This window comes from Barbus barbus (genome assembly GCF_936440315.1).
Source record: "Barbus barbus genome assembly, chromosome: 2".
NCBI lineage: Eukaryota > Metazoa > Chordata > Actinopteri > Cypriniformes > Cyprinidae > Barbus > Barbus barbus.
In genome coordinates, this window is record NC_136730.1 from 21202985 (window position 1) to 21226334 (window position 23350).

Consider the following 23350-nt stretch of genomic DNA (forward strand, 5'->3'; position numbering starts at 1 on the left):
TCTGTTATTATTCCCCTTTGAGTTGCCTGTTTCTTCTCCCTTCTTCTACATAGATTCAATTAGTTGTTTTCTAAGAAGCAGTAAAAGCATTGTGTTCCACGTGTAATCTAATTCCACACCCGTTTTAGCCAAAGGCAACGATTTCTATTAGATATGGGCAATCAGTTCATCCCATTAAAGTCAATGAATGTCCCCTTAAAGCTCTCCAGCGTTTCTTTTATGAAACCTTTACAGGCCTGTTTTTGTGCAGTTTTGCACATATTCGTGTTCAGATTGGATAACAAAAGTAAGAAACAGGGTTTTAGAGGCTGATTTATTTGTTCCTTAACACACATTCTTCCTCCAGAGGAGCTGGAATTTCTCATTTCTATTTCAGGATGTTGCCATACATGCGGGAGAGGATGATGCTAAAGAGGATCACCTTTAGAACAAAGCAACCTTTCCTTGAAACATGAAGGATATTTGCATATTTTGCATCAATATTGCAATTAGTCTCTATCTGACAGGATTAAGCACTGGTATTTTCTGCTAAATGAGCCACCACTATCTGAGGGCATCTTATAATCATGTTATAAACACAATCATTGACCTCTGACCTGAAGAGTCAGTTTCACATTAGTGTGAAACCTACCTCATATTGAGAATCACAAGCACTTTTATTTATAATTTCGACCCACTATTTACATAACATGGATTTTGCATAGTAAAGCTATACACCAGTTCAGGGTAAAACACATTTGATTTAAATGAAACCCAAAGCAGTAGATGACCGATGGTGCCAGGGCTCACAGTAAAATGTCACATATTGCACTAAATAAGAACTTTGATGTAAAGACATTAGTATTCCTCAATTCCCCTAATTATGCTGTTTCCAGTTCTGCGACAGATCAATATCACGAATATGGGGTCATGTGTGTCATTCAGGAAAAGACTGATGAGCTAGGATCAGTTTTGCCCTTTTCGTTTTCAAATGATTGCATTTACATGTAGTTTGGATATAATTTTGGCTCAATAAACTTACTCCGCAGTGTTTTACAAAGCAAATATTGACCATTAAATGCATATACACATTAATTTTGTATATATCCAAAAGGTACTATTTGTCATTCTTTTGTCATTTGTCATTAAATCGATCCACTCTTCTGTGTATATCAGCATGAGATCAATGTTAATCCCAAGGTTGACATACATTTCTAGTTCAGACTATGTTGTGTTGTAAAAAGTCTATAATTAAATTAGTTGCCAGACTTGTTGCCAGTTGTTTTGAGACCTGCTTTTCAGAGTATCAATTAATTTATGAGTACCCTCCCCCCCATTCATTGGGCATAATGAACAGTACACTCACTACGTTAAAACAATTCTTACCTACAAAACCCAACAACAACTTTCAATTGAACTAAACATCAATATTAATTGATTTGTGTGTCACAACTGTCATGACAGATACACAAGCAAAGAACTTCTTTATGTCCAATTCCCTCATCATCAAAAATGAACTACATTTGGATTTGAGCTGTATCGTCGATAATGTTATTCCTGTCACATTGTGTCTCATAGTAACACACTTTAAAAGCTGTAGCTTTACACAATACATAATGCTCAACATTATAATTAAAAAACATTTCAAATAAATGCAGCTTTTCTATGCAACTTTCTTTACATCTATAAAGACTTGTGAAATTCTTTTGATCACGGTTTCTACAAAAATGTTAAGCAGCACACCTGTTTTCAACTAAGATAATAAGAAATGTTTCTTGAGAACCAAATCAGCATATTAGAATGATTCTGAAGGATCATATGACACTGAAGACAGAACTAATGACAAGTAATGAAAAACATTACATTGTAAAGTACTTTACATTATTTTTTTTTTAAATTGCAATAATATCAGAGTATTACTGTTTTTACTCTATTTGAGATATAATAAATACCCTTGGTGAGCATTAGAAAATTCTTTCAAAATCTTCATTTAGCTGGTATATATTCAAAAAGAATAGTTATTAGCAAGAATAAGTTATTGATACCTTGTCACTGTGAATCTACTTCCCAATCTCTAGGCCTTGACAACAGTGCATTGTGCACTATATTACATCATCTTTTTATGAACAACATACTGTCATACAAAAACATGAGCAGGTGTGGTGATGATATGCCTGAAACTGAATGTTGTGCTTTGCTTGTCCTGTCTGAGAGACTTGAATAGATCAGCATGAATTCATCCAGTGGTTGGCACAAGGTTAATGCATGTTTTATATGTGCTCTCACTAAGAGGAACTTTAAGATGCTTGTGGCCAAGGTCAGGACCCCCTGCTCTGTGGGCACGATGGCTTGAAATGAAAAAAATGAATTAATAAAGAGAGAAAGAAATGAAAACGATAAAACTCAGTGATTTAAAGCCCCATTCTGTCATTTTAACAAACAAATTAAAGATAAGGTCTAAGGAGAGAGAAGAAAGAGAAAAGATGCAGTATGCTATATGTCTCCTTCTAAGGGAAAAGTATTTGCTGTATACACTGTCTACACAGGCATTGGGAGTGAAGGGGCCATGATTTGCAGCTATTTTGCAACCCGTCAATTAGCGGTGTAGCCTGTCGGCACTGACCTTTTCAGACGAGCCCCTGATCAGCTCCTTCATCTGTTCCAGCACAGACCGCCCAGCCAGCTAACTCTTGTTTGGTGTTGTGCAAATAAAACCCGATTACTTGGGCTGATTGTCCACTATTTGACTAGGCAGACTCACCTCAGGCTGAAATAAAAATGAATGCTGCCATATTGTGAGCAAAAGAAGGGAGAAAGAGAGCGAAAGAAAGATAGACATGGTGAGAGACGGAGGGAAAGAAACAGTAACAACAATGTGACTTAATTGATTCCATGCAATCTCATCAATTGTGATTAAAATGAAATACCCCCCTCATGTTTGAAAAGGTTAAAACAAATTGACGGTGGAAATCACAGCTGGTTATCACAGCATGTGGAGCAGCAGGACTTTAATGAAGTGAGTGCAATCCCATCCTTCATCCTGCTGTATCAGATGAGAGAGAGAACATTAGCTCCTCATAAGACATCATCATATCGTCGTCCCTGACCTGCCCTCTGATGATATTATATTGACAAAAGCACTCTGTAAGTCACTCGCTGAGTACACTTACTGATTGACTTGGTTTTGATATACTGCAGCTCAGCACAACAGAAGGTACATTATAGAAACCGCTTAATGATGAACTTGTTTCTCCTTTACAAACTTCTTTATAATATTAAAAAGGACAGACATTTCATCCTACGCTGAAGAAAAGGCGTTACAGGCATTGTGTTTGACTTTATGCTGAATCAATGTAATTCTAAGGCCCTAAATGGTGGTCTGGTGTCTTGTATACATGTATTCATGAAGTCTGTCACATCCTGTCTACCAAGCAACTTTATTTGCATGATTTTTGAAGGCAGCAGATTCATCCTTCTCTACCTTTACTGTGCACTCAATTCTGTGACAGTTGAGCTAAAAAAAATTGTGTCTGAAAGTTGCAGTTGGTGGCGAGTTTGTGTGTAAATATATTTGTGGGGAAGTCGTGGCCTAATGGTTAGATTGTAGGTGGGGGGAGTGAATAAGCAGTGCTCTCTCCACCTCGATACCACGACTGAGGTAAGCCCCTTGAGCAAGGCACCGAACCCCCAACTGCTTCCCAGTCTCCGCAGCATTGGCTGTGTGTGTTCATGGTGTGTGTGTGTTCACTGCTGTGTGTGTGCACTTTGGATGGGATAAATGCAGAGGACTAATTCCGAGTATGGGTTACCATACTTGGCCACGTGTTATTTTTTATTTTATTTATGGCAAGAAATATGTACTGTAATAATTAAATATATACTTAGTTATCACCAAGCTTTCTCAATTTTTTTTTTTTTTATAAAGAGAAAAATTATGTTATCACTAAAAAATGCTTTGTGAGGTACCTACATGCACAAATGCTGCCTGCAAAGACATTGCCCGATAGGCCAGCGAGGCATAAAGTCAACTGCCTAAACTTCTGGATGCAGAGACATGGCTTCTTATTTGTCATTTTGAAGAATGGACCATTTGTGACCCCTATGCGCCCTAAAAGCACAGTTTTTCTGAGCCTGCATTGATGCTGACTATACCTGACAGTTTTTGTGACATTATGACATCAAAGTGTGAACTCAGATTGTACAGGCTTATGCTGCTATTTGGGACAGGGCTGAGTAACAGCACAGATGGTGAAACATGACCTATGACCTGAATTATATGCTATTTTATCATCACTTGTGAGCGCAGAGAAGTGACAAAGGGGATTTTTCATTGTATTATTTCTAATTTTGTGCACATGCATCCTGAAACTCATATTCACACTCTCAATGCCATAAAAGCAGGAGTATCCACTATTGTAGATGTACATTTACAGTATTTGCACATTCACTAGAGATTTCTTTAGAAACTAGGAGCAGTTTTTGCAGACGATCGGCTTTCTGTATATACTAGGATTTGCTGTCACCTAGTGGAAGCTTTCAGTATGAAAGTATTTGTTAGCAGGCTGCTAATCAGCATTTTTCTTCTGTATCTCCTGATAATTCACAAGAGTGTACAAACTCTTCTAACAAGTGTTCATGCACTCAAACATAAAAGGGACAACAAATACAAAGGATTTTTTTAATTGCAAAAAAAAAGCTAACTTTGCTGTGTTAACAAAATCATAATTGCAACCTGCATTGCTAAATAAATACCACTGCAGAGGGAAAATTTGGAGCCAAGCCCTTTGGTGCTTGCTACTGTGGGCGTGTTGTGTTGACTGTTTGCTCACAAATTGGCCTATTTTCAGTGGATGCAACAGAGTATTAGTCTGAACAAGCAGCAGGGACAGAACGCTAACTCAGCAACATCTCCTCTCAGTGGGAATGCAAATAAAAACAAGATGCAAAGCAAAACCTTTGATTACATCTCACTTTCTGTACCAACATCCCTCAGCAGAAAGGAAAAAAGGGAAAAGAAGAGAAAAAAGAAAGAAAAGAAACTTTGTATTTATATAAGATTCTCTTTTGTAATATATATATATTTTTTAAATATCCACTTTTCCACACAAGACACATAAGTACATACATCTTCAATGTAATCACAATTTTTTTTTTTCAAATGAGATATCAAATAATATAATTTTTTTTTAGACTTTACAAAACAGTTATAAAACAAACTGAATAAAAAAACTGAACTGGAACTACAAGCTTCATGTCTAAAAGCTGAGGGGTGTTAACAATAAAATGAACTTTTTAGCTGCATCAGAATAAGACAGTTTGGTCACACTTTATTTCAAGGTCCAATTCTCGCTATTAGCCAACCATTAACTATGACTTTGGCCTCAATAAACTCCTAATTATATTTAAGTATTGGGTAGGATTAGGGATGTACACTATAGTTATGCAGAATATGTGCTTTAAGTACTAATAAACAGCCAATGTGTTAATAATATGCATGGTAATAAGCAACTAGTTAATAGTGACTATAGTGACTTTCACTGAAATGTTTTAGCATGTCTGTATGCATTAACATTGATCTGAAACCCTTTAAATAAATCACTGAATAGTTTATGAAATACTTGGTGGTGTGAACAGAGAACTGCTGACAGGGCATAGGCGTGTGTACAAAATCCCTCCGCCCAAGCTTAAGGCACGTGTTCAAATGGCATGGCAGAATATGAACCTTATGGCTGCATGCTATCAGTCATCTTTCTTATCAGAGGTACTGTCCTCTTGGTGGTTACTATGAAAAGCAGTACAGCAGTGAGACAAACTGGCATCAAAATCTAGCTCCTCTCCCTGGAGACCCTGGTAACGCTGTAGCTCGATGTAGGTGGTGAAGAGCTTGGCATACTCCGGGTGGGTGAGAGCGAAGGAACGAAACTCATCTGAGAGACAAATAGAGAAAGGAAAAGTTACTACAGATTTATACTTTTGATACTCAAAAAGAAACCACACTAATCAAGTGTGGCGGGTATTAATGAATGAATAACGTCAATAATGTGAATATTCTGTGGTAAACAGACACTGTGTGAAAACATCCTTGATTTAATTTGGAATACAGCTGAAATCAGCTCACACTTAATGACAACTTTCTGCAAATATTACAAAAGACCAGTCACCATCATGATTCAAACCTTGACAACTGATAGATTAGACAAACAACAACAAAGCCTTCACTCGAAAGTGTTCATGATTCCACATACAAATATTTTCCAGGGTGTCTACATACACAGCATGGAATCATGTGCTGCTAACCATGATACTTTCATTTGCAGAAAAAGCCTTGGGCCCTGGGATGATGCTTTTTAAATACCTTAAATTATTGTGCAAACTTCTGTGTCTTTTAAACCTATATTGAAAAAAACAGCATTAAGATTAAGAAATCTGCTAGTTCTTGCTTACTGAATGCATGCAACAGATAGCCCAAAGTCAAGATTCAATTCAGACAAGTTAAATCATGACACGAAATGACCTGTATTAAGGGATTTGAACTGTGATACTCCCTAGATTGTCAAGTCAGATCCAAGTCTGAAAAGCAGCTTCACAGGAAAATATTGCTGTAGTATCTGTAGTCTTACATTTTGTGGAGCCCTCACTGAGCAGTTGTATTTAAACATTTATTGGAACAATTATGCCTAAATATATGTTCAAATCAATAAGATTAGTTTAATAAAGATGATGTTGGTATAATGCAATTCAGCATTGAGTAATTTGCTTAATACAACCTAAACAGGCAAGATAACATTGCCAATGTTAGGCCTACCAAAACATACCAAATGGCAAAAACACAGAATATAACAAAAAAAAAAATACAATTATCATGACAGCCCACTTAACTACTATGCACTTGCATAAAAAAATAAGTACAATGTACTTATTTTGTTCATATTGTATTGCAAAACACTTTTTCTGCTATCGAGGTGGGATATGGGTAAGGTTAGGGACAGGTTTGGTGGTTTGGGTAGGTTTAAGTGTGGGTTAAGCTGTAAGGAATGGGTCAACAGTGTAATTATAAATGTAATTAGATCAATCAATTACAGATGTAAATACAGGCAGATATTTTCAAATTTAAGTACAATAAAACATTATGTGCACTGTACCAAATAATTAATTTAAATGTAAGTACATCGTGGTTAAGGCCACCTTGGGACCACCTTGGGATTAATAGCACTATTAATATGACTGACAGTTTTATCACTGTGGTAGTTGCTATACAGTTAGCATACAGACCATAAGTTATGTGTCCTGATCCATCCGCATCAATTTCTTTGAAGAGGCCGTGGACGTCAAGATCACATACTCCAAGAGCAGAACGCAGCAAACCACTAAACTCCTCTTGTGTGATACACTTGTCCTCATCAATGTCAAACAGCTGCATAAAGAATTCACAGACACATGATACACATGAACATTTTTTTGACAGTATATCACACAATAGTAGTCCCCCGTAGTAATGTTCTACAGTTGACTTTCTTTTTGTCAAGTTTGAGATTTTTTTTGTAAACCACCTCGAGGTGTTAACAACCACTGGCACAAACCACACCACAAAATGTCATCTTTTAATCTTTAGCAGATGAAATCGTCTTGTAATCTTTGAACAATCACATTTTGAGATTTCATTGTGATATTTGTGATACCATTACCTTAAAAACAGTCTGAATGACTTCCTCATTATTAGCTGGACGGCACAGAACTGTGACACCAATGACATACTCTCTGAAATCAATCGTGCCATCGCCATTCTACAAAGAGAAAACATATGCTTCAAACAGGCCACACTGTGAATAAAATATAGTGCCGTTAGAGTCCTCCAGCACCGTAGATTTACTGCAGATTTGTTGTTTTGGATATTACCACTGAAGGTAAAGCAGATTTTAAAGCAGATATCTGAGAGCATTTCATACATTAGCTTCTGTTCTGGACCTAAGTGACGCTCTTTTCCATATCTTTTTCCATGTGGTTAGTTATGGACAAACTCACCCTGTCAAACAGAGTGAAGAGCTCCTGTAGAACTGGGCTGACAGGCAGTTTGAGAAAGCTGGCAAACTCCTCAATTGTGATCCTGCCGCCTTTGCAAGAACAGGCTATGTTGGCAAAACTCTCCAATTCCTTCTTCACATTGTCCCATTTTAATCTGGAGTTACGAGAGAAACAAAGATTTTAAGCTTAAACTACAACAAGCAAAAATTGCATGTCATGTGGGATACCAGTCTCAAAAGGTGTACTTAAAGGTATGTTTTTTTTTTTTTAATATTATATACAGTCATACTCCAATTTTCTGCTGATCTTGGTAAACTCTACGAGACCTGCCTCCATAGGCAGGGTCAGTTCTCCAGCTGTAATCATCAGACGACAATCTTCGTAGGTGTGATCTGTGACCGGCAGGCTCAGAGACCTAGTGACAGAGTGAGAAATTGTGATACAACCATTAACACTGAAATATTGTATTGTGCACACATCGTAAATATCCACTAAATATAATATTATAAAAGACACTGAAGAATAAATAGCAACAAGGCACACTTACTCAGCCATCACAGCTCTCACTGACTGAGCAAACTTGAAAGGACACTTTTTCTCCATCTCAGTAGGAATTTGAGGGGGCAGAAACTAAAACACAAACGCAAAATATATTCTTAACTTTTTGGAGATTAGCTATTTAGTATGTGGGATTAGGTTTGCCATTTTTAAAGGTGCAAAAAGCTGAGCATATTATCATGAAATACACAAACGTTTCTCACAGACCTCGACCTCCACTGTCGTAAAGAGCTGACAGAGTGTGAGCAGCAGTAGTCTGGCCCTAAAACAGGAACTGGTGGTGAGGCTCCAAACCAACAGCATTTCAGGAAGCATTGCTCTCTTTATATGCATGACTGTGCAACAGCATTTCTTGCATGACATACTACAAAAGGGTCTCAAAACCAAGCTGATCTAAGACAGCGATCTACAACATTATGCATGCAGAGATGTCTCAACGTGTAAGAAGGAAGATAAGAATTTAGTCAAGATAAAATTGTCTTATCGTAAATGCCAATAAACCAATGAAACATCAGAATGTTTCTTGCAACATAATATTCAATTCTGCCATGTGAATCTGAATTATGATGACTTTTTCCTTGTAACAGTGATTGGAAAAGACCTATTTGTAGAAGCATTTCATCAACTTCTGGCTTTGTTTATGTTTATTACTACTTACGATTTTGGGCCCTGCCATGTCCATGTAACTGTGTCCTGTAAGTATTAAAAAGACACTTTTGTAAGAAATCTTCCATTTAAAGAGGAGTGAGCATTAAGCTATTCACACAAGAGCAGTAGATTACATAAGAGCTCAACTGACATTCTTGTAGAGCCTTTAGTTATGCATCTGTATGCAAATTTTATGGTCCACTATAGTGCTCTCTATTTGGTTATTTATGAATTTGTATTTTACATATATTTAAAATTCTTGTGTTACTCCACTGTGTTTGGGACCACAAATTGAGGCATCATGACAACAGTATAGGTCTTTTGTTGAATTAATACTGACCAGCTTATTTGGATATCTGATCAGAACAGGCTGTACTGGGACCCCTGGGACAAAGGCACCTGTGGAGGTAAAGAGAGTAGCACATAAGCACCTTTCATTCATTCTATTTGTACTTTGTAGCTACATTGATACCTCCTAAAACTGCTCAGTACAAGAGTTTCATCTGTTTTCTTTATGGAGTCATATGCTTCAGAATGCTGTTAAATCCCTGTCTGACACGCCATTGATCACACCATGTCCGACATATTCTCATATTCATTGTTCTCAAGCAAACAATCAATGATTATCAATGAAGCCAACACTGTCCTAATGGTATGACCTGAATGTAGAAAAAAATCTATAGATCTTACAAAATACAATAAATATCATCACTCTGACCCACAAAATTAATGAAGCCTACTGCAAACAGAGTTTGTTTAAAAAAAAAAAAAAAATAAATAAATGTCACAGACTCAAAGGGATAAGTCTTAGTGGTGTGGATAATACCTATTCATAGACACAACACTCCCTCTCTTTCATGTGCTGTGTTTTGCTGGCTTCAGCAGACCTCATTCTACTTTTTATAGAACGCCAAAACAAACTGTAAGCTTTGGACACCAATAATACCATAATAGTTTCTTTTTCCCCATCTCTTGTATACATTTGCATTAGGAAAATTAGTTATCTGATAACAGATGACAAGATTTCCATACGGTGCAGTTCAAACACAATATTCATTATATACTGACTTTTGCTACAACATACTATATTTGAACCTTTACTGTATCTGTAACTTCTCAAACAGACCTTAACAGTTCATCTGTAATATCATAGTGTCTGTTATAATTAATATACATAATTAATAGAATTTCTACATAACAAACAAACAAAATCTGCTAACCTTGTTTAAAGGTAATGAGACATGATCTGTTCGTACATGTTCCTTCAGGGAAAATTAGCACCTAAAAAAGAAAATAACACCAGTGATATTTTCAGTCGTACCATAGCTACTCTATCATGGTGGTTTATGATAGATACAAATCACAGATCACAGTTTGATTGATAAACAACATTCCCTTCTTAATAATACAGTTGGAGAAAATAATTAAAAATCCAAAATGTTGACACCAAATATTGTTTGGGAACCGGACATCCTTTATTCTAGCTGGGGAAGTACAGGTCTATGAGTAATTTCCTACTTTCAAAATGTGGAATGCACTTTGTTTGTTACTTTAGTTTCACATTGTCAGATTCACAAGATTTTTTTTTTTACCTTTTTTAACATGGTTTTATTTTTGACCATTTTAAAGTCACAAGAAAAACTACAAATAAAATGATTTAAATGAGACAGCGTAATCTTTCATGCATGATGTGATCGAGTAAATTAGTGGTGTTATAGATCTTTAGGATGATAGAAGTGGAGACACTCACCTGTGGCCAGTGTCCTCCTGACTTTGCTCTCCGCTCAATCTCAAGAATAGTGTTTCTACGAGAGTCTGGATCTTTGCGTGAAACAAGCACTGGCTGCACACAGCGCAAAATCCCTGGGGAACATAATATCATCTTACCCATTGAAGAATAAGAGAATGCTAAGTAATGATAATTTTCATGATAACACATGAAAAATTAACATCAATAATGCATATTTAACAGCTTTTTTTTTCTTTCTACCCTGGTTTCATTTTGGTTTGTTTCTTTGTGTTGTCTGTGGTACTCACAATTTTGCAGTAACAGAAACTAAACTGATAAACAAAGCATGCATATTCCAAGCTACTGGAACACATTATGAAATCATTTGGCATTAGATTTTGTTTTTGTGTAGACCGATATTGATGCAAATATCCATACTGCCAAAGATTGGTGCTTCCAGGGACTCCGAACGGGAAACAGTAGAGGGTAGACCAGTTTCAATACAGACAATGGCATCAAAGAAAGAAGAGTGGGGAGCCACAGCAAGAATGGGGGCCTCTGCACTGCTGGCCTGCTTCCCCTTCACCACCACCCTAAAGCCCATGCCGAAGAAATACAGCCGGCCTAGAAAGGTCATCACTCGTTTGTGCATGAACCTGTACACAATCACACATACAAACACAAACACATAAAACATAAGGAATCATACTGGGTACTGACATCAATTAGTCTGACATACTGACACATGCACACAGCACAAAAGTCTTGCTTTAACGGCAATGACATCGTGTGCTCATCGGGTGTCAGATCAGCACGTTGTTGCATCAGTTTAGAGAATAACCACATCCCCCCAACAGCCGCGCTACCTCCTATGCTAAGACTTAATTAATCTGATCAGTGTGGTCAGTATGAGAAGAAACGAGAAACAGCAAAATGAGCTGTTTTGCAAGAAACCATGTGACTTGTTTGAGAGAGAGGCATGAATTAAACAGAATGGAGGGGTTCTGTAATGCAGCAATTATGTGTAACTGCTGATATGCAAACCACAAATTTCACACCATCATCTCTCACATCTATTATTAATACAGAAGGAAACAAACACATAAACATACAAAGACCCACCTTCTTCCCACCAGCAATTCATTATTAGCTTATGTTTAACTTTTTAGCATGTAGCAAACAGCAACTTAGACAAAATCAGAAAACGGTAAAAGGTAGCACTATCTGTAAGGTTAAGGTGTAAGGTTTGATGTGATAACTGTCGAGTTTAGTTAGTAGGCCAGGAGAATAAGTAGCTCAAAAACACATAAAAAGGTATATTTTAGTCTTGAGCTGAAATGTAGGACGTGGTGTGTATCTGTGTGTAACGTGAGTGAACAGGGATCAGTATTTACCTTCTCCAGCCAGTCATGGGCTCCACTGCTCCTTTCAGAGACTGTCCAAAAGTTATCATGACAGAAACCGGCCACATGACCATCAGAATGAGAAACAAGAAAATGCCACGGAGCGGCACAAGGATGATTCCCAGAAGAAAACACTAGATACACAGATAAGAAAAAATTGACACGCTACATTAATACAGTATAACATAGATAATATTTTTTTTATACATTTCATAAACTATTATCTAACCTACAAATAACTCAGCACAATGTCTGTCCTTGGCTACAGGATGACTTAAAAGTATTATGTGGACATGCAATGCAGACAAGACCTGTCTGGACAAGCCCTGTAGTGTATATATATATATATATATAAGTCTACACACCCCTGCTAAAATGCCAGGTTTCTGTGATGTAAAAAATGAGACCAAGATAATTTCAGAACTTTTTCTACCTTTAATGTATATGTATAACCTGTACGACTAAATTAAAAAACAAACTGAAATCTTTTAGGAAAGGCGGAGTAAAAATAAAACACTAAAATAATGTGGTTGCCAAGAGGCCACATTAAAGAAGCTGCAGGAATTTCTGGCAAGTACTGGCTGTGTAGTACATGTGACAACAACCTCCCAAATTCTACATGTGCCTGGGCTATGGGGTAGGGTGGCAAGAAAAACATCCAAGCCTGGCTAGATTTAGCAAAAACACATTATAAGTCTCCCAAAAGCATGTGGGAAAATGTGTTATGAATCTGATGAAACCAAGGTTGAACTGACATAATTCTAAAAGGTATGTTTGGAGCAAAAACAACACTGCACTTCACCAAGGAACACCATACCCACAGTGAAGCATGGTGGTGGCAGCATCATGCTTTGGGGCTGTTTTTCTTCATCTGGAACTGGGGACTTAGTCAAGGTGGGAGGGAATTATGAACAGTTCCAAATACCAGTCAATACTGGCACAAAACCTTCAGGCTTCTGCTAGAAAGCTGAAGATGAGGAACTTCATCTTTCAGCATAACAACGCAAAGCATACATCCAAATCAACAAAAGAATGGCTTCACCAGAAGGTGATAAAGTTTTGGAATGGCCCAGCCAGAGCCCAGACCTGAATCCGATTGAAAATCTGTGGGGTGATCTGAAAAGGGCTGTGCACAGGAGATGCCCTCGCAATCTGACAGATTTGGAGCATTTTTGCAAAGAAGAGTGAGCAAATATTGCCAAGTTAAGATGTGCTATGCTGATAGACTCATACCCAAAACGACTGAGTGGTGTAATACAATCAAAAGGTGCTTCAACAAAGTAAGGGTGTGCACACTTATGCAACCACATTATTTTAGTTTTTAAATTTTTACTCCACCTTTACTAAAAGATTTCAGTTTGTTTTTTAATTTAGTTGCACAGGTTATAGTTTACACTAAACGTGGAAAAAGTTCTGAAATTATTTATCTTGGTCTCATTTTTTTTTTTTTTTACAGAAACCTGTCATTTTAATAGGGGTGTGCAGACTTATATATATATATATATATATATATATATATATATATATATATATATATATATATACACACACACACACAAAATTTAAATTCAAATAAAAAAATAAAATAAACATAATATATATCTTTATACTTTTATTGAAGAACATACACTTTTTAAAATGTCTGGAATCAGAAAATGAAATAGTTTGAAAAAGCATCTTTGACATAATTACAGTCAAAAATACCTAAAATAGCTAAGCATATAAGAGTGGGTTGGGATGCTTCAAATATAGTGTTGGGAAATATTGAGAAACACTGACCTAACATGTAAACTAGCTACTTTTAAACACAGTGTCAGAGATCTTGATTGTGTTATTAAAAGCATACCATAATACCCGAATTTTCCACTATCTAGGCCTATTAGATTGATCTTCTATACTGTAGTAAAAACAACTTATTAATTTAAATGATTAGAAAAGCAATATTTATAACATTCTCTCTACCACAGGTTGGGAACTAAGTAATTGCGTGATTTTCCCTTATTACAAAAAACGGTAACATTGTTTAAAATTGTAACATCCAAGAAGTAACAACATAATTTGAACACTTTATACAGCACAGAGGGAATTTTATTTTTAATTTGTTTACTAATCTCACTAATTAAACATTTTCTACATTTGTTGGCAGCATTTGCTAGTCCTTTTCCCTGTTCACCCAAGTTACTGGAAGAATTATCAGAAAGGAGAAAATAAGAGAGTTCATGCAATACTTAAAACAGGGGGAAACGGATCATAGGCAAATCAAATAGAAGTGGATACATTAATACGATGAAAACCTGAATGAGGTCAATGAAGAATAATATTAACAGGCATGTCATAAATGGAGAGCAGGACTCACTTTGATTTTATCGGCTTTGGTTAATTTAAGGTCGTGCACGAAAGGGTTGATGACGGCGGGCAGCAGGAGGGAATGCTGTCTGGGCAGCGCGAACACTCTCTGCGGAGGCATCTTCACTCATCAGCAGCGTCTTCATGTGCCAAGCCCCTGCCAGAGAAGCGCTTCCTCTTTACACGCCACAAGCACCACCTCACACATGACTTCAGTCAGTCACTGCGGTCAGGCCTGCCTGCACTTTGAAAAACACGGTCATTCTAGCAGTCACGTTATTTTGTGATGCGCGCATATACTAGGCGTTACGGTAATAGCGAGTAAAAACTCAGTACAAAGGAAAAGCGATCTCTGGCATTCATTTATTAAGCCAGTTTCTCTGTCAATAATGAATAAATAAATTAATGAATGAACGAATAAATAAATACATTTTAAATAATATAAATGTTTAAAAAACGGTCTGATAAAATGAAAATGACTTCAAATGTTGAGTAATATTAAACGTAGAATTTCCAAATAATATGAAAATAACTGATGAGAAATAACAAAATAAAAGCCTTTAATGAACTTGCATATAACCATATTTATCTGTAAATTCACAGCTATAAAAAGAAAACTCACTTTCTCCACAAAAAAGTTTCACTTTTGATTAACAGTACATCACTCCAGAACGTCATTTGCCCAAGGTCAGGAGGACTGTCTGATTTTCTATTACAAAATAAAAGAAATTCTATTACTAAAAAAAAATTCTATTACTAAAATCTCATATATGACCAGTTTTGTCTTTGGTTTTAGGTAGCTCTGAAAAGAAAGGAAACTCCCTATTTCCACAGACTAAATTCAGAATTCTTAAATTCAGATTAGTCCACTACCCCATGGTGTCTCACAACCAGTTTCAAAACGATCTTGCATTACCAAATTAAATCCCTCCAAATCTCATATTCTACCTGTTGTGCCTGTGATTTTGGATAGCTCTAAAAAGGAAACTCCCTATTTCCACAGACCAGTTTCAATTCAGATTAATAGTCCACTACCCCAGGGTGTCACTTAATCAGTTTCAAGACGATCTGATGTTTTATTACATAATACAAGCCAAATGTATTACCAAATTACCAAATTAAATCCCTCCAAATCTCATATATGACCAGTTTTGTCTTTGATTTTAGGTAGCTCTAAAAAGGAAACTCCCTGTTTCCACAGAATTTTTTTAATTCAGATTGACAGTCCACTACCCCAGGTTGTTTCAAGACGATCTGATGTTGCATTACACAATAAAAGCCCAAATAGTATTTTGTCTGTCAATTCTGATTGGTATAAAATGAAACTCCCTTTTCAACAGACCACTTTCACTTCAGAGTGAGAGTATACTTGCTCAGAGAATCACACATTGCCAGGACTATTTTATGTATAATTCCAAAATAAGGGCTCTTATTTTGGACTTCAACATCAGACAGTCCTGAAATGGGTGTAAGTGACAATGTGAGAAAGTGTACTGTTAATCTGAGGGGAAACTAGTCTGTGGAAATCAGACGTTTCTTTTTTATACCAATCTGATTTTTGGATTTTTTATTAGATTTTTTGGAAGGCCTTCATTTTGGAATTACACATCATATAGTCCTGAAATTGCATAAGTGACATTCTGGGGTGGTGTGCTATCAATCTGAAGTGAAAACAGTCTATGGAAAATCTAAAACAGTCTTTTTAGAGCTATCTGAAAATATGGGAAATATAGGTTATATGCAAGTTTTTTGAGGGCTTTTAATTTGTAATGCAATATCAGACCGTCCTGGCATTGATCTAGTGACACCCTGGGGTGGTGGACTGTCGATCTAAATTGAAATTGGTCTGTGGAAACAGGGATTCCCTGTTGATACTCCGCTTCATACTGCGTCTTGTCTAAAGACGCTATGGGAAAAGCCTTTTTTCCTTCTGACTGAAGCATTCGTTCGTGCAGTGTGTTAAAAACAGAGCCATCTGGCTATATAAGCGGCCGTTTCGCCATAGGAACTCTATGATCCGGTTTCACAGACAGGGCTTAGACTAAACCAGGATTAGGCCATAGTTCAATTAGGACATTTAAGTAATTTTTATAAACATGCTTAGAAAAAAAACATTACTGGTGTGCATCTTGAGACAAAACAAAGGCACTGATTTATTTTAAGATCAGTCAGAGCAAGTTTATTTCATCTGAAACAGCTCAGACTTACATTTTAGTCTAGGACTAGGCTTAAGCCTTGTCTGTGAAACCAGGGGACTGTCTTCTCTTTCAGCGACGACGACGACTTCGTCTCTCACTGATCCAGGAAGCCTGCTCGCTGTTGAAATGCCTCGCAGCTGGAACCAGCGACCTCTGCTCGGCTGAATCCACCGCCTTCTCAGTGCCATCAGCACTGCAGCAGTTTCCGGTCCCACTCCCCTGCAGCCATTCGGCGAAGCTCACGCATTCTTTTCTAAAAGAGCAAACGTTGTTGTTGCAAATACCGCACCGTTATTGCGGTTCGTGCAGGTCCCCCCTGCACGCCGATGACGGCCACAGCGAGTGCGTGTCCTGTTTGGGGAAATCCCATGCAGATGCCGCGTTTGCTGGATCTGATTGTTATCACTGCGAGAACATCAGTCTCACCTCTCAGCGCTCGCGGATAGCTTTCTTTTCAGAGAGCGACACAGCCCCTTGCGCCCTCCCGTTTTCTTCCTTGCAAGGACTTGTGAGGAAAAAACAGTGGGGCAGAGGATCTCAGCGCATGGCTGAGAGCGAGCTCACGTCGGCTCAGACCCCGCGTGCCTCGCTCTCGCCACACAAAGAGGTTTCTCCCATCCTCTTTTCTCAGCCTGACCACCGTCCCTCTGCTAGTGCAAGCGATCTGGTCTCGTTCGGGGGAGTGACGAAGAGCTGAATGATGAAAGCATGTCATTAGCAGCTTCGGATGCAGAGGAGCTGTGGGGCAATTTCTGCATTCTCTTGAAAGCGGTGGAAGAGCTGGGTCTGGAGTGGTCTCCACGCCTACTCCGCTCGCCTCCATACTTCCGCTTCATCCGCCCTCACCATGGTCGATGACGCTGAAGAAAAAGGGTACGAGAAGGTACCTCCTCTAGATGAATAATTGGCAGCACATCACTGCCCGCCCTCTGCTATAAGCTGGAAGGCAAAGGCCGCCCACCCATCTAAGCCGTGCAGGATCAGCACTGCAGCGCTTGCTGGACGCTCATACATTTCGGCTGGACAGGCGGCTTCGGCGCTCCACTCCATGGCGGTCCACCAGGTCTTTCAGGCCAAACTCCTCTCTTCCATGGACGAGTCGGAGCCTGATCCTGCGACTCTCAAGGAGCTGAGAAGTGCTACAGACCTGGCACTGCGCGCCACCAAGACCACCACCCAGGCGATCGGGAGGTCCATGGCTAGCCTAGTGGTGCTCAAGCGCTGATGGAGATCAAGGACGCAGACAAAGTTCCCTTCCTTGATGCCCCGATTTCTCCCAGCGGCCTCTTTGGACCGGCGGTCGAAGGGTTTGCTGAACGTTTCACTGAGGCACAGAAGTCGTCCCAGGCCATGCGACACTTTCTGCCCAAGTGCTCCAGCTTCGTAGCTGCTTCCAGTCGCCCTAAGCCTATGCTGACTCAGCAGCCAGCGAAGCCTGCCACCCCCGTGGCTCAGCGTGCCAAGACGCAGCAGACGCGAGGGAGATTCCGTTCAGCCAACCGCCACCCCTTTCCTAAGCGCCAGGGCCCTAGGATAGCGTTGGACCCAGCGCCTCGGGCGTCTTCCTGATCTGCAGAACAGGAAGAGGAGGGGGCCAAGTCCCGCCACGGCCGGACCACCCCCCAAACAGCCTCTCTGTAGCCGGGTGCAGAGGGAGATAATTTTTTTTGGCGAATATAGGGCCCGTACAAGCGCCCAAGCAACCGCCCGCTGTTATAGTGGAAAGAATAAAACACAAACTTTCTCAAAAAGAGAGCAAACTTCCTCTTCCATGTCTCACGAGTGCCCTGCCCCCGTGCAGCCGGCCACGCGAGTTTATCCAACCCCTCGCCACGCGGGCCGAGGTGTCAGAGTGGGTTATGGGGATAATAAAACGAGGTTATTCACTCCAATTCGCTCGAAGACCCCCACGTGGTCTCCACCTCAGTGCAAAGCGAGAATGCCCATGTTCTACGCTTAGAGGTGATGATTCTGCTGGGAAAAGGACCAATAGAAAGAGTTCCTCCAGCTCAGAGCAAGTCAGGCTTCTACAGCCGATGTCAGATATGATCAATTATGAAATAGTGTCCCATAAGGATTCAACGTAAGATAAAAAGGGCTGCCAGACCCTATAAAACTTTCCAGAGGAACCTTGAATAGTATACTTTCAAGGTGCTCAAGTTTAAGATAAGACATCACCTCAACTACCCATTGTTTATGAGATGGTGGCCTTGCCTTTTTCCAAATGAGAAGAATCAGGCACCTAGCCAATAATAAGGAAAAGGCAATAATTTCTACCTGATTTTCTAGCTGATAGGCGCACTTCTTCCAGCACTACACCTGAAAATGGAAGTCAAAGGATTAGGGTCCATGTCTTTGTCACATATAGATGAAAATGTTCGGAAGATGTCTATCCAAAAACTTTTTAATCTGGGGCATCCCCAAAACATATGACTCAGGTCTGCTGGTTCCAAGCCACATCTGGGGCAAGATGGGTCTGATCCCAAATACATCTTAGGCAGCTTGCTCCTAGATAAATGGAGCCTATGAAGCACCTTGAATTGCAGAAGTCCATGTATAATACATTCAGATGATGAGTGTACCAGTTGGGAGTCCGCATTCTCAACTACCTCGACAACTGGCTCGTTCTGGCCCAGTCAGAGGTGGAGCTTTTATTGCACAGAACCCTCCTCCTCAGCCACCTAGAGCGCCTGGGACGAAGTGCATGGACGCGGCTCTTTCCCCTCTGAGACAGATGGGAGTCTGCATTCTCAACTACCTCGATGACTGGCTCATTCTGGCTCGTTCTGGCCCAGTCAGAGGTGGAGCTTTTATTGCACAGAACCCTCCTCCTCAGCCACCTAGAGCGCCTGGGACGAAGTGCATGGACGCGGCTCTTTCCCCTCTGAGACAGATGGGAGTCTGCATTCTCAACTACCTCGATGACTGGCTCATTCTGGCCCAGTCAGAGGTGGAGCTTTTATTGCACAGAACCCTTCTCCTCAGCCACCTAGAGTGCCTGGGACTCAGGGTCAACTTTGCCAAAAGCATGCCGTCTCCCAGCCAACGAATATCGTTCCTGGGAACAGTTCTTAACTCGACTCAAATGAGAGCCATAGTCACGCCAGAATGTGCTTTGGCCATGCGAGAACTCATGACCTCCTTCGAGATCGGTGCCACTCACCCTCTCAAGACATTTCAAAGGATGCTGGGCCTCATGGCCGCAGCATCGCCAGCACTACAGTTTGGTCTGCTTCGCATGCGACCTCTTCAGCGCTGGCTGAAACCACAAGTTCCATCACATGCGTGGCGTCACGGATGCCTGGGTATCAGGGTGAGCCAGGCCTGTGTAACAGCCCAGCCCCCTGGAAAAATCCTCACTGGATGGAAAAGGGCATGGCCATGGGAATGGTTTGCAGGAGAAAGGTTGTCACGGCAGATGCCTTCAACACAAGTTGGGGGGCGCTGTGCGAAGGCAAACCGACTTTCGGCCATTGGTCGAAAGTGGAGAAAGGCTTCACATCAACTGCTTGGAAATGCTAGCAGTATGTCGAGCCTGCCAGTTTTTCCTGCCAGACCTGAAGGAACACCACGTGCTAATCCGCTCGGACAGCATGTCTGTGGTGTCCTACATAAATCAGCAAGGAGGCCTCTCCTCGAAGTGCCTTTGCCTACTGGCAAAACATCTTCTGGAATGGGCTCAACCCCATCTGCGCTCGCTGAGAGCGGCGCACATTCCGGGCAAATTGAACCAAGGAGTGGACAAGTTATCTCGAAGCAATGTTCCCTCAGAGGAGTGGACGCTCCATCCGCAGATCTTTGGTGAGGCCGAGGTAGACCTCTTAGCCTCAGGAGCCAACTCTCACTACCTGACTTATTAGTCGAAGATCGAGGATGCATTGGCCACGAATGGCCCAAACTCCTCCTTTACGCGTTCCCCCCGATCGACCTGATTCCACAGGTTATCAGGTGAATCAGGGAGCAGGGACACAAGGTCCTCTTGGTGGTCCCCCTGTGGAAGAATCGACCTTGGTTGTCAGAGCTGACTCAGCTGCTCATAGCAGCCCCGTGGCCCATTCCTCTGAGACGGGACCTCCTGTCTCAGCGAACGGGACAATTTGGCACCCTCGGTCCGATCTGTGGGCCCTGCACCTTTGGCCGTTCGACGGGAGCCCGTGAGCTTCTCAGAGAGCGTGCTAAATACCATTTCTGAGGCTAGAGCACCATCTATGAGATGTCTCTATGCCCTTAAATGGTCTGTGTTCTCCACGTGGTGCTTAGACCGTGGTGAAAACCCGTCTACCGCTGACTTATCGGTGGTTCTGTCCTTCCTGCAAGAATTGCTGGATAAAGGACGTTTCCCGTCCACACTCAAGGTCTACGTAGCAGCTATAGCAGCCTCACACGCCGCTATAGCAGGCCAGGCAGGAACACTTCAGTTGTCCGCTTCTTGAGGGGTGCCAAGAGGCTGAATTTGCCTCGGCCCCTCACAGTCCCTACATGGGACTTGCCCACAGTGTTGAGGGCCCTGAAGGGCTCTCCCTTTCAGCCACTACAGTCCACTACCCTTCGGTCACTGTCGCTAAAGACTGCTCTGCTCTTAGCACTAGTGTTGGTTCAAGCGAGTAGGAGACTTGCCTGCCTGGAATTTGAGCCTAACGACTCCAAGGTCGTCCTGAAACCAAGGCAGGGTTATGTGCCCAAAGTGCTTTCCACTCCATTCAGAGCTCAGGTCATCACGCTCTCGCGCTTCCTCCCTCTGATGAGGACCGAGAGTTATCCTTGCTCTATCCTGTCAGAGCCTAGAGAATCTACTTTGAGTGTTCCACCCCATTTAGGAAGTCGGAACAACTCTTTGTTAGCTTCGGTAACCGTGTCAGAGGGCGTCTGGTTACGAAGCAGAGGCTCTCCAGATGGATAGTGGATGCCATTATGCTAGCGTACTCGTCCTTGGGCCTCCAATGCCCCATCGGAGTACGAGCCCATTCCACAAGAGGCATCACCTTATCGTGGGCGTGGTCTAGTGGTATGTCTATTACAGAGATCTGTGCGGCGGCCGGCTGTGCCTCACTGTCCACATTTGCTATATAATTTGGACATACTGGCCGTACAGGCCAGGGTCCTCTCTGTTTAATGGCACATTTTTTACATGGGAAGTTTCTGACGGCGAACTCTTGCTGCATGGCGCTCAAGCTCTCTGATTGGTTACTTGTATGTTTCGGCCCAGGGTGCCGAAATGCAAGAAGTTCTGGAACGATTATCCAGGCCGGGCGTGACCTCTTTGAGTTTAGCCTGCTTTAGCCTTGGAGTTATTGTTATGCTTCCCTTAAGCATTGATGCTTGAGGAAGTATAAATTGAGTCGTTCCTCTATCAGCACGGCGTGATTGAACTGCGTTCCCATAGCGTCTTTAGACAAGATGCAGTATGAAGTGGAGTATCTCAGGGAACTGAGGTTACGACAGTAACCAAGTACGGTTTCCTTTTTAGAGCTATCCAAAATCAAAGACAAAACAGGTTATATATGAGATTTATTATGGATTTTATTATATAATGAAAAATCAGACAGTATCAGCATTGGCTGAGTGATACTCTGGGGTGGTGTACTATCAATATAAAGTGAAAATGGTTTGTGTAAACAGGGAGTTTTCCTTTTTGGAGATATCCAAAATCACAGGTAGAACAGGTAGAATATGAGATTTGGAGGGCTCTTATTATGTAATGCGACATCAGATCGTCTGGAAACTGGCTGAGTGACACACTGGGGTAGTGGACTGTCAATCTGATTTGAAATTGTTCTGTGGAAACAGGGAATTTCCTTTTTAGAGCTACCTAAAATCAAAGGACAAAACTGGTCATATATGAGTTTTTGGAGGGCTTTAATTTTGTAATGCAACACCCTGGGTTAGTGGACTATTAATCTGAATTGAAATTGTTCTGTAGAAATCTGATCTGAGTTTTTACTCGGTTTTACCGCAACGCCTAGTATATGCGCGCACCACAAAATAACGTGGCGGCTAGAATGACCGTGTTTTTCAAAGTGGAGGCTGGCCTGACCGCAGTCTTCAGCCCTGGTGATCTGCGGATGTGTTTAACAATCAAGTGAGCTGTGAGCTACTTAACTAGAGGAAAGCAGTTGTTTATTATAGGGTGCGTGCTGCAACTTCGGCCATCCCAGGAGTCAAAGTCGAGTTTCTGTGTGCACCGGCTGCCCCGAAATGCGTTTATAATGTCCTAAAACGTTGTGTGACGAGGTAGCTCAGTAGGTTTTTGAGACAGAGCCGGTGTTTACACCCCACCTCTTACGGACATAATCCTATTAGCCATGTAGTAGCCACTAAATGTGCCCTAGTTGTTATTCTCTACAGTTTAATCGTTTAAAGCGGTTCTTCACTAAGCACAACAGTAACGGATTATTTATAACATAAAGGACGTAAAATAAAGTACATATTGAATTACCAACAATTCATCGACACCAAAACTGCATCCT

General features: G+C 40.7%; 1 protein-coding gene across 1 annotated transcript; it reads right to left on the reverse strand.

The window, feature by feature from the left end:
• Nucleotides 1-4644: 4644 nt before the first annotated feature.
• lpcat2 (lysophosphatidylcholine acyltransferase 2) lies at nucleotides 4645-14984 on the reverse strand. Its single transcript, XM_079434630.1, has 14 exons — nucleotides 14696-14984; nucleotides 12331-12473; nucleotides 11375-11592; nucleotides 10958-11070; nucleotides 10428-10488; nucleotides 9548-9606; nucleotides 9218-9252; nucleotides 8767-8821; nucleotides 8549-8631; nucleotides 8291-8416; nucleotides 8002-8155; nucleotides 7665-7763; nucleotides 7252-7393; nucleotides 4645-5906 (listed from the first exon to the last, which is right to left on the reverse strand). The coding sequence occupies exons 1-14, from the start codon at nucleotides 14804-14806 to the stop codon at nucleotides 5719-5721; spliced, it is 1587 nt and encodes a 528-aa protein (XP_079290756.1). The 5' UTR covers nucleotides 14807-14984; the 3' UTR covers nucleotides 4645-5718.
• Nucleotides 14985-23350: the final 8366 nt, after the last annotated feature.

Coding starts and splice junctions, on each gene's coding strand:
- lpcat2 (XM_079434630.1), bottom strand. CDS start 14,806: ATGCCTCCGCAGAGAGTGTTCGCGCTGCCCAGACAGCATTCCCTCCTG. Junction 8,822..9,217: donor ACATGGCAGGGCCCAAAATC/GTAAGTAGTAAT, acceptor TTCCTGTTTTAG/GGCCAGACTACTGCTGCTCA. Junction 8,632..8,766: donor TTACGACAGTGGAGGTCGAG/GTCTGTGAGAAA, acceptor TTTGTGTTTTAG/TTTCTGCCCCCTCAAATTCC.